The sequence below is a fragment of the Pyrgilauda ruficollis genome, unplaced genomic scaffold (assembly GCF_017590135.1).
Source record: "Pyrgilauda ruficollis isolate IOZ18807 unplaced genomic scaffold, ASM1759013v1 scaffold70, whole genome shotgun sequence".
Lineage (NCBI taxonomy): Eukaryota > Metazoa > Chordata > Aves > Passeriformes > Passeridae > Pyrgilauda > Pyrgilauda ruficollis.
The window spans coordinates 1,639,969-1,652,953 of NW_024528822.1; the positions used below are offsets into that span (position 1 = coordinate 1,639,969).

Consider the following 12,985-nt stretch of genomic DNA (forward strand, 5'->3'; position numbering starts at 1 on the left):
TGTTTTGTGTATGGGGTAATTCACAGAATCTTGAAAAGCACAGGTAATTGTTTAGAAGACTTCATGTTCTGTAGCTGCCTTTTATGAAAATATTTTGTTTTAGCTGTGGGAGTTCCTTGTTGATTCAGAATTTGAGTGTGAATACCTATAGCCATATTAAGCTTAGTTTGAACTGCTACCTCAAAAGCTGCTTGATCATCCTTTTAATGTCTATTTAGTAAGACTGTTGATTTAAAGGTTTGAAGTGACAAAGTATTTTAATTGATCTTGTGATCTCTTCAAGCAACTAGTTACACAGCATATTAACAAAACTCTGTTGATCCTGAAGCTATGGGATTTTTAATGCCCTAGACTGTAAATTAAAGGTCCCTGCAATATTGGTTTTTTCCTTTGCAATGCAAGAGCACTTGAGTCTGACACTGTAGGCCAAATCCAGTGAAGGACTCTAGCTAACCTGTGGGTGTTTGTGATACTTCTCAGTATGAGTGATGGCACTGTGAAAGTCTCCCTTGTATTATAAATGTGGGCATGTGGCACTGGGTGCTCTGTCCACTGGGCAGAAAGAATTTGGTAATAATACTTTGTAGGATAGATTCTGTTGGATGGTCGGCTCAGAACCTATCTGCAAGCACTCCTGACTCGTTCAGGCATCTCATTTCCTCTGACGTGCTTCATGTCATGAATTTGCAGCCGTTCACATCCTCTGGAGGAGTGAGGCTGGTGCTTTATTCAATGAGGCAAGACTCCCAGCACATCAAATGGAGAACTTTGCTGCCTTCTCATCTAAGGTTTTAGTGTCTGGGGCTGAAGGCAGCCAGCAGGCTGAGCTGGGGAGCCATCAACACTTGCCACTTTCATGGTGTGGTACATGCTGCGTTTGTAGTTCACTGCCTTTGAAAATGGAACCTGCTGCATGCTATCCCCGCCTCCTGAGGGGAGAGTCCTCGGAAAAATAGCCAAAAAATAAATGGAACATGAGGCAATGTCATATTTCTGCCAAAAAGGCAAATGTCGTACTGGAATGCTAAAGTATTACTTGAAAATAAATTGTATTTGCTTCTCTTGCAATTAACTAGGCCATACCTGTGTCCAGTTTTAGGCACCAACTGGGAGAAATATGTGAGGTAATTAAATCCAGAGGGACAGTTCAAAATACAGGGCCTATAGGTAAATATAAATACTTTTTTTTTTTTTTTTTTTTTTTTTTTTTTTACATATAGATAAAATTTACACCATAAGTTGTTGTTTTCTTTTAGAAATAGGATTTCTCTAAGTTGCAGCTCTTGAAAGTTACTAAGCAGAAGTACATTTGTCTCCATTTGCAATATTGTTAAGACAAGAAATAACAGTAGCAAGGAGTGTTTAGATGAGAACAGCCTGTAAGCACTGCAGAGTGTGGAATATTGATTCCTAAATGTAAGAATAGGTATTACAGACATCTGTTAGGAATAATACAGCTGAAATGATCCTGCTGAGAGGAACGACCTTGATAACCTTTTATGTGTAATTAAGATTTTCCCAGGAATCTCATCCATTGAAATGTAGCATTTAATAAAGTGGTTAGATGAAATTATTTCAGTCTCTTTGTAGGTATTTCCTAAACTAATTTTCAGAGTTCTTTTCTAAGTGTCTTGTCCCTGGCCAGCAGTTTTACACTGAATTTCTATGCAGCAGTGGAGGGAGCATGGCAGATGTAAAATCCACTCTCTTGTCTAAAATTTCTTGTGTTGGTGTGACATTAGATATTTTATACTACCCTACTTTCGCTGCACTCTTGTGTACAGGTGGCTCTCTGCTACAAATTGATTTTGTCTCCAGAAGCACAGTGCACAAGTTCTTAGTTCCTGAATGCCTGGATTTGTGCATAGCCTTCATGTGCTTAACTTACTAAATAATGTGTCTTGAGGAAGGATTGATTCTCAGTAAGAAAACTTCTCTTTTTTTGCTTTGTTTTATATTTATGTTTTTTGTTTTGAATTGTTTGAGAGTTGTGTGCAGGTTTGCCATTATTTCTGTGTACTCCCCCATCATTCTCTTAGCTAGCAACAATCATGAAAACCAAATCCAGAGGCTACACATTAATTTTTTACCAGACTAATGTTGTGATTTAATGTGTTACTCTGTTAAAGTTTTAACGTAGAATTCTAAAAAGCACTTTATATTAAATTACAAATCAGCTGCGGTCATGATTTCATACAAATATACAAAATAACATCTTAAGTGCTTAGAATTTTGGAATATAACTTTATCAGTACATATTTAAACATTGTTAGACTAATAAGATCATAGCTGTGTTTAGTGAATTGACTTGGATCGGTGTTTCAGAAATCTCATTCTGCTCAGAAATTTTGAATTGTGTGTCATTCCTTCAGCTTTCCCTTTCTGTTCTGACTTAGGAACAAAAAATAACTCCTCCCCCCTGTTCCTTCCTAGCCAGTTTAGAAAGTGTTGTACAAACAATGGAAATAAACCAAGGCAAGAAATTTTATTTTGTATCTGCATGAAAAGGAGTCATGGTTTATGGTTGGGGTTTTTTGGGTGTTGGTTTTGAGTCTTGGTGGTGTTTTTTTTAAGGTTCAGTTTTGCAATTTAGCATTAATTTGCTTCTAAAGTTATACACAACAGAAAGTAGTTTTTAACATCGATGATAATGAACAGAATCTTAATATGCCACAATTTCAGTGAAAAAAACCCCCAGCGTTCTTAGGTAATTATCTGATTTTAGTATCTGTTCACTGATCTTGCTCTTGCTAGTTTTACTATCTAAAAATATTTCTGTCAACTAAAATGCCAATATTATCAGTTATCTAGAATACAGACATTTCATGTACATAAGAGTTTCCTGTTCTGTATATTGTTATACAGAATTTACTGTGCAACTAACTTCTTAAAAAGAAAACAATAATTGTCTTTGACTGGAAATAGAAATAATGCCTAAGAATTATCAAATTGTTTTAAAAATAGGTTTGTTTGGGGTTTTTTTCCTCTTGAGATTTCATTGACTGTTGTTTTTTCAGACTTTACATAGTAACTTTATCATTTTGCTCAGGAACAGCCTGGACTGGTCTGTTTGATTAAACTATCAAATGCTCTTTGTTCCAATCCATTCGGAATGCAAGCATATCATTAGTATATCATTCTTTTCAGTGCTTTGAAACATCCCAAGTTTTTCATAGCAGCACATCTAGACAGAACTGTGGGACATTAAAAAAAAAAAATGAGGCAAGTTTTCCAGACCTAATAATTTAAATAATGCTCCTAAGCAACATCTGAAGCTTTTAGTTGACAAAAGGGTGTTTATCAGTGTAAAAGTTGAATTTAATTTAGTTAAAATGCTAAAAAGGTATCGAGAACATATTTTTTCTGAATTATTTTAACCTCTAACAACAAACACTTTACTGATTACTTCCTTTTTTTGACTTACAGTTCTCCATTCTAGAATGAATTTTCGTTCTTGCACAAAACACAGGAAATGTGAAAGAAGTCTTTAAATTAGTGGTGATTAAAAGTCTTCATTGTGAAAACTCCTTATTTCAAATTAATTGTTACTTTTTTATTTGTATGTATGTAGAAACTATTCAAGCTTGAAATGTACAAAAAGGTCTGGCCAAAATTAATGAAGTTGTACCATTTTACATTACTAAGCTGTAATGTTAAATAGTTTAATATTTAGCTAAACCTTACAGAAAAAAAAAAATCACCATCTGGTAGCTATGGCAATAATTGACTTCAAGAAAGATTTTATATTTAGGGGGATAAACAGCAGGAGTAGACATTCAAAATACCTTTTCTTCATGTAGTCTTTCAGCAATACAGAACAAGAGACCTACAGAAGGAATTGTAAAGAATTGGCATTATTTTTAGAGAGCTTGATCAGCAGTTCTGGAGTGTTTTTATTAAATAAAACATTTTATAAAATGATATGCTATACTGATAGAAAGAATACAGATTTCCATTCTTAGGTCTGAAAGTACTATAGGGAAACATCAAATACTTACTTGCCTTTGAGTAAGGTGTGCATTACCCCCATTCTGCAGACGTGAAAGTTGGTACAAGCCTGCTGGGTCACATCATGGTGCAGCAAGTATGTGACCAAATTAGAACAGAATCAGAATTCACTGAGTTTTTTTCAGTATGGTAGGGGGAAAAAACCCCAAATGCTGTAATTTTTAAAGCATAGTCACCTTTCTGGATTTGCCATTTTGAATAGGAAAGTAGATAATTACAGTTTAGATGTTTGGAAATTACATTACTCAGTAAATTTCTGGATGGAGAATTGAGCTGCTCTTTGGCAATGACTAGGATAGACTAACTTATTAAAATCCTTAAATTGTTACTTCTCATTTTCTTAGTATAGTTAAAATATTTTTATAATTTTATTCATCAACTTATAGTTAAAAAAAAAGTAATTAGTTCCATAAAAATTCAACTTTACATGGGTAAGTAAAAAGAATGAAAATCCATTCTGCATTTAATAGAGATACAATAAATAAAAGAAATGTTACTTGTGATTACTGGATTGAATTTCTTGTTTTGGGTCTCTTGGTCCTTCATGATCTTAGAACCTGTAAATCCTTTGCACAGCTCACTTTTATTTGGAGAGGAAAATCAGCTTTTGAACCCTTTCAAGTCTTCAAGAACTTTAAATAAGCTTGGCACTGGACTGATCAAACTGAATAATTTGAAATAAAAGAAAATACCTGCTTTGCACCTGTGGGGAAGGCTAAAGCTGTCAGAAGTTGGTTTAATGCTTCCAGACATCAGTGCGCTAAGCTCTGGTAATTTCCAGCTTGGTTGAGGGGATAGACAACAATGATATTTTGCCAGTTACTTGATGTATAATGTTTGCTTACAAGATTGGTGAGGTGTTACTTGAAACTTCCTGTAGATTTTAAATTGAAACTGGAAATAGGTTTCATTACAAGAATTCCCCTCCCCCCTCCTTTTAACTTGTGAATGTTTGGTTTGGTCAGGATGTTTCCTACCATAATTTTGATTTGTGGGCAAATATTGATAAAATTGAACCATTTTCCTTCATAAATGTGTATATATGTATATATATATATATATACACACACGCACATAAATAGTTCTGCCTTTTTATGAAATGTACAACAGTAACAAAACAAAAAGGAAGTAAAAGTCTGATTTTTCAGCCAGAAGAAAATATGCTCAAAGCACACTCTTACTCTTGGGCTTTCATGTAGTAGCCTTTTCATGTGGAAAACATCACTGCCTTTTATTCTATTTTGTAGTTTACAAGTTTCTGAAAAATTCCTCCTGCTTCCTGTTGTGGTCTTCTCATTTCTGGAAGGTGGATGATGGGCCAATTGATTTACTTTTTTAAAAGGAATTTTTTATTTTTTGGGCTCCAGTCTTTGTTTTGAATACTTCATTTGCCTTTGAGGAATTGTGTGCCTTGGTGATACGGTTTGTGGAAAGGTTTTAGAAGTTTCTTAGCTTTGTTGCTTTGAAAATACATGAGAAATGTATTTGAAATCAACTATAAAGATATTGTCTGCAAAATTAAGTATATTAGAAATGTTATAATAATAGTTTTTTTCTGAACATGTCTGCTATTATAATAAAATTGAACATCCTCTGAACTACAGCAGGTTGAACTGTAAGCAAAATCTTGCACTCCTAATTACACTGTGATTTTGCTTATTAAAAGATTGATTCTGCAATGTGTAGGTGGATCTCTGCTATTGGGTGGAACGTACTGCAGTTTGAAAGTATTTAAGATGTAATAATCTATAAGTTAAATGCATTAGTATCGGGGAGAAAATTTCATATGTGTTTGTGGTTTTTTCACCTGTGTTCATGAATATGTTTTTTTCAGAACTTGTCTAGGAGATGTTGAATTTACTCTTGTTTTTTTTTTTTTAAAAATATATGTTTTTTAAAACTGAGTCTTTTCAAGCCTTCATTGCCCCAAAAGCTTCTGAAAGCCTATTGAATTACTTTGAGGTGGCTGCTAATTCTGCAGGATGGAAAGGGAGTTTAAGGTTCCAGCTATGTGAAATTTTTGCTCTTCATTAGAAGACTTTAAGATTTGGCTTGGTTTTGGATTGAAGTAGTGGGGTATTATTGATGGGTTTTCCTACTAAATTATGGGACTGGGATGACTGTAGATGGAATAGTCAAGTACGTGTGTAATGATTCCAGTTGCAAACTGTGTTTCCATCTTAAATTATGGACTATGGACAAACAATGAGAAAATACTTTCTTTGGAAAAATAACTTCAAAATACCATAGGCAGTAGGAAAAAAGTTTTGCCACTGCTCCTCATGCTTACTGTGGGTGAGAAAAGAAATCAGATTTTGAGCCTTATGATGTTTCTTTTTGAAACTCAGTAATAATTTGGATGCCAGGCGGGGTCAGGAGGAGAGGGTCTTGAGTATTTAACAAGCTTTCTCTAAACCTTGGTTAGTGAAATTAAACAAATCTTAAATTTTCAAAACCAGCCCTTTCTTTTCACTAATTGTGGAATAGCTTGTTGAAAATATAGTTTCTTGACTCAAGAGTCTTGCAGAGTAGATAAATGCTGAATTTTGAATGTTTAATGTAAACTAAAATCTTGGCTCTTCAGACTTCATATACATGAAAGACTGAGGGAAGGTTTTTCTCTTTGTATATTACTCCAAAAGCAGTCCTGCAGGCTTTCCTAATAACCATGTCTGCTGTGTTTCTAGATTGAATACTTAATCTTGTTTTCATGTGGTTTACTTGGAACATCCTGTGCACGGTGCAGAAGAACACAGATTAGGAGATAGATAGAAATAATACATTCACACACACCGTAGTAGATGTGCTTATGGGCAAAGCACAATGTAAAGCAATATTCTCAGCTGCTGTATGGCACGACAGACTTTACAAAGGAATTTGAATATAGTAACGCAGCACAGTTGAAAGAAGAGATGTGAGGATGATTTCATCCCACGTAGATGGAAAAATATATGTGTGTAAAAAAAAATTGCTGGAAAACCAACTTCTTTACAGCTTCAAAATGTATGTTGAAGCATGATGCTACCATTTTAGATTGCAGTGTTAAAATGTGTATTCCACAGTACCCAGGAGAGGTCTCTGTGTGTTTTCTCCCTCATATATGGAAGACCAGAACTATTAATACCGAAGTAAATGTCCAAATTCAGAAGATGTGCAGGTTGTTTTATGATGTGGGCATCTAGCCATTTATCAGTCCTTCCAGGTATAATCAGCTCGAAGGCTGGAGCAGAACCCTTCCAGCAGCCTGCTTTTCCTGCCAAAGAAAATTCCGCCACTGAATTGGTGGAAATTGCTGACTGGTCACCTAGAGACTGCTTCTTATTTAAGTGGTAAAACAGTTTTTCAGCTGCGGCAGCCTGTGCTGCAGCTCCTCTGCGCACACAGCAGTTGTGAATTGAGATAGCGGAGAAACTATTCATCCTACTCCCATTAATAAAACAAAAGTAGGTGCTAGTAGTAGCATGGCGGTTGTCCATTAGTTTGGATTTCTTAATGGAAAGTGCAAGACTGCAGGAAATGCTTTTCTTTTTATCCCTTCTTGCTCACCCAAGACAGCGCCGGAACATTTTTTTATTTTCCGATGATTTAGGACATTCAACGCCAGGCGCATTCCAGCGGCGCTCCGGGGGAGCTGCACTGCAGGGCCGCGGGCAGCGCTCGCACGTTTCCCCGGCCGGATCCCGGGAGCTGGCGCTGGTGGTGCTCCGTGCCCGACTGCAGCAGCGGCAGGCTCCCGGGAAGCCCTGCGTGCAGATTTACCCGGCAATCGCCTTAAGGGGACAAATTTAGTTTACGGCAATCCGCGCTTAATCTGCCGGAGCCGTGGGCGCCTTCGGGGAGAGGGTGAGGGCGGGCGGCTGCGCTCGGGGCTGGCTCGGCAGCCAGAAACTTCTGGCAGCTTCCCGGCTCCGGCCCCTCCCCTTAAAGCGGCAGCTCCCCGGAGGATCGCCGGTACCCGGCTGCCCACCCCAGTGAGCCGAGCAAGTCGCCCGGTCGCCGGCTTCCTCCGGCGGCCTTGCCGAAGCTGGAGCATCGGCCCGGCTGTGTCCCGCTCCTCGGGACGCGGCTCGAACCGCCCTGGTAGCGCTCAGCCCCCGCTGCAGCGGATGCTGGTGAAGGGCTCATCGCGATCTCTTTCCCAAAACAGCCTCTCCGTAGCCCCCGCCGGGCGGTGGCCGCGGGGTACAGCCCTGCCCTGGTGTCCGTGTGCGGACGAGTGGCTGACTCCTGGTGTCGCCCCGCTGAGCCGGCTCCCCTTCGGTAGCCTGGCCTCGGTCATTCGTGCGGACAAATACTGATTCCTCTGGGAACCGTCTGTCAGCGGTCTCCGTGAAGACCTACAGTGCCAGTCTTCTGGCAGTAGCTAACTAAACAAGGAAACGAGCAAGCCGAGATACTGCCATCAGCTTCACTTTTCTCCTTACAGTGTGAACTCTGAGATTTTCAAAAGAGTACATATAGAGAGATAGAAACATTGACAGGATATCCTGGAGTGTGTATTGAAGCTGCTCGGAATGAAAGAAGTTCATGATCTCATTATACATGAATGATGGCGTGTGCTGGCCATAGTTTCAGTTTTGCTGTTGACAGAAGTTACTGATTGTAAGAAGTTTACTGATGGCAGACGTTTACTGATAAGCTCCTGAAACAATGATTCTTATCTTTAAATTATAAAGTGTAGGTGATAATGTTCACATATAGAATGTAAATGCCAATTCACATTATCTTTTAAAATAAAATAAAGGCTGAGACAGCAACGAATGAGACTAGTACAGTTTTGTTTTAAGAGGCCTTCAAGAATTTTAGGAAGCTCAGAACTTTTTTGTATTGTAGGGTAGACCCCCCCCCCCCCCCCCTTTAAGTATCACTGCAGTTATTCTTGTTAAGATATTTTCAGTATGTTTGCAATACCTTTTCCAAGATTAGTGGACTGTCAAATTCTAGCAGCATTTTAGTGTACTGGTTAGTTTTTTATCTTCAGGAAACCTGCTCTGAAAAACCTAAAAAAAAGAATAAAAACAAGTCCTGATGAAACATGTCAAAATTAAATAGACAAAGATGCATTCAGTCTGAGCATAAGGGCATCTAATAAATGACGTAAGCACAAAGCAGGGAAGGGATAACAGAAAGGTAAAAATAGCTGTATACTAATTTTTAATCTCTTTGATGTTGGTGGAATTGAATAAAACCTACTTGAGAACAGGTGACTCAGAGTTGGTGCGAATGACAAAGTCAGTTATCTTAAATTAATGCCAGACTCTGATAATTATTTTTATTTTTTTAGTTTCCATTCATTATAATGCATCACATTTTGTTAATTATTTTAACTTGCCTCTTTCAGCTGTTACTCTGTCACAATGAAGGAAGTATCTTGGAAATTTCAGTTAAGTGATTTGGGTGGGGAGAAAGCCCATGTAATTTGTCTTTCAATGGAATGACAAAATTGCAGGAAAAAATCCAGTATGTATCCATTGAAGATTTCAGATACTGTTTTAGAGTATATAATGATTTATAGTGGCAGTTAAAGAAATTAATTTCATAATTTTTCTCTCAAAAGCTCCTCCAATATTGTATTTTTACTAAACTTACCTACATCAGTAATCAAATACTCCATATGTTGCTGTTCTTTAGAGTAGTAAATATTAACTAATTTCGGTGAGAGGAATAAGAGTAATTTCAAAGGACAGGCTAGAGATTGAAATTAACTTGTGTGTTTAGTAACAGAAGTTCTTACACATATTGTTTTTTGAATGAATATTCTTTCTGGAAGAAGTTGTTAAGAATATGTTACAGTAGTGATAAAGTAATGACAATACTGGTAATTATGATCTTTATAAGAATTTAAAGTCCTGCTTAAAGTTTGGTTGTTGACTTGCCTGTTCCTCCACCATAAATTTTCAAACAAAGACCAGAGCTTCAAATTTTCTTGGTGCTCAAAATTCATTTTTTTTGTTTTAGTTAGTGTCAATAGCAGTAAAGAAAAAGTGTTCTGTATTTTTCTGTAAGTTCATATTGACATTGTGGATTGGTCTTTCTGATAATTTTTTCGTCTGAATAGGGAAGTATAGACTGACACTGACAAACCAGCTCTTTAAGTTTTGTTTATAGTAGAACCATAGCTGTGTGCATCTGTGTGGATCTGTCTGGAGTCTGTCAATCTTGTTAAAGTAATCTCAGTACTTTACAATTCCTTTTAACTTTGGAAGATGAACTGGCATGAAATGCCATCACCCCTGTAGTGGTGAATGAGTTCCTTCACTACAGAGTGCAGTGGAGCAGGAGGGATGCTCCCCTTTTAGAGCTTTACTGTCTTTGCAGGAGAATACATTGCTGCTTTCCTCTGCTCAGGTTCATATTGTGGGAGACAAGCCACTTCTTGGTTTACTTCAGTGCAAGTGCTGACCAAAATCAAATTTATCACCACCTGAGTCCCTCTTTCAGCATCCATCCAAGTGCAGCAAGAGAAAAGCATGGCAGCTTGCCTCAAAGGCAAGTACTGTTGGGCAAGCAAAGAGGGAATGAATTTCAGAATCCCAACACGCTTAACAGATTCCTTGTTAATCTCGATGGAGTTTTATTGGTATTAAGCCTGGATTAGGAAAGGATAGGTGTTCATGGATGTACTACCACCAGTGTAGTATATCCTACTACTCTGCATGCAGTCACGTACCACACATGCAGGGAGAGAGAGCAAGGGGTTCATTAGTGCATTCATGCTTCTGATGATCTTAGAAAGTGCAGATTGATAATGATTTTATACTACTCAGAAATATATTCTATTGCCTGCCAGTGAGAGAGAGAGAGGCTGGAACAGAGTCACTGTAAAAAGCATCATTAATAAGGAGTTAACCCTGTAGCATCTAATGTTTCTCAATTTCAAGTTTTATAGAACTTAAATGTCTGAAAAATTGTGCATTGGAGCATTCAAGTACACATTTCCATGCCTTCTGATGTATTGGAACTGGGAGCAGCTAGTAGGCATTATCTGATGTTGAGTGCAAGCACCTTAGTCTCAAATAGTATCAGTCTCTGATGCCTGTGAAGATTTATCTCTATATTTTTCCCACAGAGAATCTGGATGTGCCAGAGATGCCCCTTTTAAGCTGTGTTTGAATGTATAGGGGCACAGAAATACAATGTGGCTTCGATAAGGGCTTAAATGTCTTTGCTTTGCTCTTGTCTGGGTCTCCATGGTGGCTTGCAGCTCTTGAAAACAAACCTCACTCCTCTTGCATGTCACCCTCTGCCTTCCCTCTTCTGACCCAGAGTCGATGAAGTGATACTTCATAAGTGGTTCAGTTATCTGGAATCTCGTCACCCAGGTTACGTTAGGAGAGGTTGTGTGAGAGAAGATGGACTTCCTTTGAAGGAACTGTGCCTTTGTGATCTCACTCAGTATACTGATTTGACCTATGTTCTCTTATTTCCCACCTCTTCTGTTTCTTATTTCCCTGTTTGGGTGTCACCTGTTCTGTGTTTCATGTCATAAAACCTTGCCTTTTGTCTGGACCCTTCACTTGCATTGTGATTTAGTCTCTGTCAGTCTCCTACTGTAACCTTGCCCGTGGGCTGCTCTCCTGATGATCATTACCTTTATCATTTACTTTCTTCAGAAGTGAAAAAGCAAAATCTCCTCAGAGTTGTTCTATTTACTAATGAAAAATGAACCTTAATTATTTGAGGGAAATAAACATCAGTGTCTTCATGTGACTTAATCAGGTTTGAAGCAATTTAAGGAGACAGTAGAACACTTGGTTGGTCTTCACCATCGCAGCAGAATTGATCACCTGCTAAGTCTTCAGATGGTGCAGAGGCTGGAAACCTGTGTGGTGCTTGTTGTAGATAACTGTGGTATCCATTTATTGTATTTATGACCTTATATGAGGAGATTATATTTGGATATTATGAGATTGTAATGATATTCATTTTATTAGCTTAGTGTTGTGTTCTGTGTTTCTACTGCTGTCAGTTTAAGTTTCATCGGGCTGTATTGTAATACTTTGTCCACAGAAACTGGTGACGCTATGGTAGCTGTATTGCCAGTAGTCAGTAATTAAAAAGCAGTTGTTTTTCTTTCCGTTCCAGGCAATTGATGAGCCTCCCTATCTCACGGTGGGCACTGATGTGAGTGCGAAGTATAGAGGAGCCTTCTGTGAAGCCAAGATCAAGACAGCAAAAAGGCTTGTCAAAGTCAAGGTATGCGGTTTTCCTGCAAGCACTTTTTTGAGGAGGGATAAAAAAGTGATGAATGTTCATAATGGTGCAATATGAAATTTCTTTTTAGTCTCAGGACAGCTAAGAGGCTATCCTGTCCTTGGAGGCTGGTATTACAGTCTTTGAAATAACAGTAAGCTTATTATTGTTGGGGTGGGAGGGATTCTCCCACTCACACAAATAAATATGTTCTGTTTCTGTCACTACTTTGTCATCTGTGTGTTTTTGACCTTCAATGCCATAGGCTGACCTTAAAGTAATTGATTAAAATGTGACAAATGTAGGCTCATATATGGGACAATATTGCCAGAAAATAGCTAAGACTACTCAAAGTAGGCTTTAATAGGATATCTTTTACTTGAGGAGTACAGGTCACTGCCATTTAGCCAGGTAATGCTTCAAGAATAAGCTGAAACCTTTTGCCTTCCAAAAACCACTTGGCATATTGAGTCTTCCAGAGTAGCAAGCCAGGGATCTCACCTAAGCTTTATGATAACGAGTTAATGACTGAATCAATACAAGCCACATGCAGGACAATTAAAAATTCTGCAAAGGGATTGCAAGATAAACATTTTAACATTCCTTGAAAATTTAAAGTATCATTTCTAGGAATAAAGAGAGCAATACCCTGCAAAATGGCTGTGTATTGCTGTTGGGATAATGTTGCCCTAAAAACTGATTTGGGAGGAGGTACTATTTTTCTGCTTTGCCTCTTAACCTCATATAGAAACATTGCAGAGCAAGGATGAAAACCACCTAGAAA

General features: G+C 37.9%; 1 protein-coding gene across 4 annotated transcripts in view; it reads left to right on the forward strand.

Moving 5' to 3' along the window:
• The window catches only part of ARID4B (AT-rich interaction domain 4B), an 88,196-nt gene that overhangs the window by 18,174 nt on the left and 57,037 nt on the right, over positions 1 to 12,985 (forward strand). For all 4 annotated transcript variants that reach the window (XM_041485478.1, XM_041485481.1, XM_041485480.1 and 1 more), the window contains exon 3: positions 12,094 to 12,204. In XM_041485478.1, the coding sequence (XP_041341412.1) occupies positions 12,094 to 12,204 (111 nt within the window). The remainder of the gene's footprint in view (positions 1 to 12,093; positions 12,205 to 12,985) is intronic.